Genomic DNA, 2,672 nt, shown 5'->3' with positions numbered 1-2,672 from the left:
CACCTGATTAAATGTGAAGTTTCCTGATAGAGAAAAGTAGACTTTAAGAAGAGGAAATTAATATGTAGATGGATAGTATTTTAATGGAGAGAATCTCTATTTGAACAATGAGCTTTGCTTGGGGGAGCATACTTGCAAAATAGTTTAAGATCATATTTGTTGTCCAGCTCATGTTGACTACATTCTGCTTGGTATGTGATATTATATTGTATATGATATGGAAATTCCATTTTTGTTTATTGCATATTTGTAAACCACCAAGGAGTAAGAAATGTCCTTTAAGGAATACTGTCTATCAGTAAATAAACAAATGAGCCACAATACAAAGGAGAGCAGCATGCTCAGAAGACATCTAACACTGAGAAGGACCAATTGGTATCAGAAAGTGTTGTTAGCCATTCTTGTATGTGAAATCCCTGAGACAGATCTCCAGTTAGTGGCACCAGATAGAATGCTAAGCTTGTTACAGCATTGCTTGGGCTTAAAATGAACATTATAACCCTCTTGAGTTTATATGATGCTATGCAGCTGTTTCTTATCCCATTGTATGTCCCACCTGTGCAAATATGGACCATATGTTTCACATTATTGTTCCTATTCCTTATATATCACCTGGTTAATACCGCCCAGACATTTTAAAAAAATAATAATAATAAATTCTTCAAACATTTTTGGATAGGTGCCACCCCTGTCTGTATGTAATGACAACTGCCGTCCTGGTTATGGGAAGAAAAAGAAGGAAAGAAGTAAATTTTGTTGCTATGATTGTGAAGCATGTCCCAGCGGGATGTACTCAAATGAAAGGGGTGAGAAATGTTACGTTAAGATAGACCAAAATGCACAATTTATTTAGCCAACTCTGAGGTTGTTGTTGTTGTTAAAATTCTCGTGCGGGAGAGGGTTAAAGAATGGATATTTAAATTGTTCTTATTGTTTGCAATATAATCTTTAAAACATCCTGAAGGAAAAATATGTAGAAAGGAAGGTAATACATTTTACATCCAAATTCTACTAAATTACGATGGAAACGAAGTGATGGACACTCCTCTAAGAAAAAGGCAGTTTGGGGAGAGAGTGAATGTCTCATTCAGTGCACCTCTCACGGTTCAGAAGATTTCAGCTGTAATATTGCTCTCATTTCACTACAGAGCAGCTTGTGATTCTAAGAAAGAGGAGGAGGACCACTAAAACATAGAGATGTCCTGTATGTAGAAATTCCTGATTTGATGCATGAGATTTATTTCTGAAATATCTCAGGCAAAAGTCTTGGGCTAGAAGTTTTGAAAGCTGTCCTGGTAAAGAACATAAGCTAGGTGAACTCCTGATGACTAAAATTCTCAAGAATTTTCCTCACAGTTTGAAATTCTCCTAATCATTTGTCTTTTCAGATATGGAAACATGTTTCAGTTGCCCACCAAATAAGTATCCAAACCAACACCAGGATAATTGCATTCCCAAGATACCACACTTTCTTGGCTTTGATGAAACTTTGGCCATCATTTCAACTATCTCTGCACTACTGTTGTCTCTGATCACTGCTCAAGTGTTGGGCATCTTCATTAAGCACCAGGACACTGCCATAGTCAAAGCCAACAACAGAGGCCTCACTTACATTCTCCTTGTGTCCCTCCTCTTGTGTTTCCTCTGCTCTCTGATGTTCATTGGTATCCCTAAGGAGGCAACCTGCCCACTCAGACAAACAGGTTTTGGCATTGTCTTCTCTGTGGCCCTCACTAGCATCTTGGCCAAAACTATATCAGTGGTTTTGGCATTCGTGGCTACCAAGCCAGGATCCACAATCAGGAAGTGGGTAGGCAAAAAATTGGCTTATTCCATAGTTCTCTCTGGCTCCATTGTTCAAGTAGGGCTCTGTGGTCTTTGGCTGGCAACCTTTCCCCCATTCCCTGATTTGGACATGCAATCAATGAGTGAAGAAATTATATTGTTATGTAATGAAGGGTCAGTCTTCATGTTCTTCTGTGTTTTGGGCTACATGGGCTTCCTGGCCACTGTCACCTTCACTGTGGCCTTCTTAGCCAGGAAGCTGCCCGACAGTTTCAATGAAGCCAAGTTCATCACCTTCAGCATGCTGGTCTTTTGCAGTGTTTGGATCTCCTTTATTCCAACTTACCTGAGCACCAGAGGAAAATACATGGTGGCTGTTGAGATCTTCTCCATCTTGGCTTCTAGTGCTGGATTACTGGCTTGCATCTTTTTCCCCAAATGCTACATTATTCTTGTGAGGCCTGAGTTGAACACCAGAGAACATCTAATGCAAAGAAAGATATAAATAATAGAAGGATTTGTGGTTCCATGATTGTTCTTAGTTTTCAACACTGAAACGTCAGAAATGTGAATGAATGTGGAGGACAATGTGACCAAATGAAACTATTTCAGTTTTTTGTGCTCTGTTTCTGGTCTGCAAAATTGTTGCATGTTATTGTAAGATGCCAATCTGAGCAAATGAGGCAAATGTTCACATCAGCTTCTGAGCTTCACCTGAAGTCAGTATAATTCTGAAAGAGAAACATCAACATTACTCTATAGCTATTCTGATTGAACAGGTGATATGAATGAGGAGTAGAGAGTATTAATATTAGAGTTGATGTTGTTTTGACTAAGTGATATATAAATTATTTAAGAATCTAAATAAAAAAGCTATGTTACATTTC

General features: G+C 38.4%; 1 protein-coding gene across 1 annotated transcript; it reads left to right on the top strand.

Moving 5' to 3' along the window:
• The first annotated feature begins 1,390 nt into the window (after positions 1 to 1,390).
• On the top strand, positions 1,391 to 2,290 carry LOC117057360 (vomeronasal type-2 receptor 26-like). Its single transcript, XM_033168203.1, has one exon. It carries the CDS (start codon positions 1,391 to 1,393, stop codon positions 2,288 to 2,290), a length of 900 nt encoding a protein of 299 aa, XP_033024094.1.
• The last annotated feature ends 382 nt before the right edge of the window (positions 2,291 to 2,672 follow it).

Source organism: Lacerta agilis, chromosome 14 (genome assembly GCF_009819535.1).
Source record: "Lacerta agilis isolate rLacAgi1 chromosome 14, rLacAgi1.pri, whole genome shotgun sequence".
NCBI lineage: Eukaryota > Metazoa > Chordata > Lepidosauria > Squamata > Lacertidae > Lacerta > Lacerta agilis.
The sequence above is the reverse complement of the archived record's forward strand: the minus strand, read 5'-3'. Positions and strand labels throughout refer to the sequence as shown.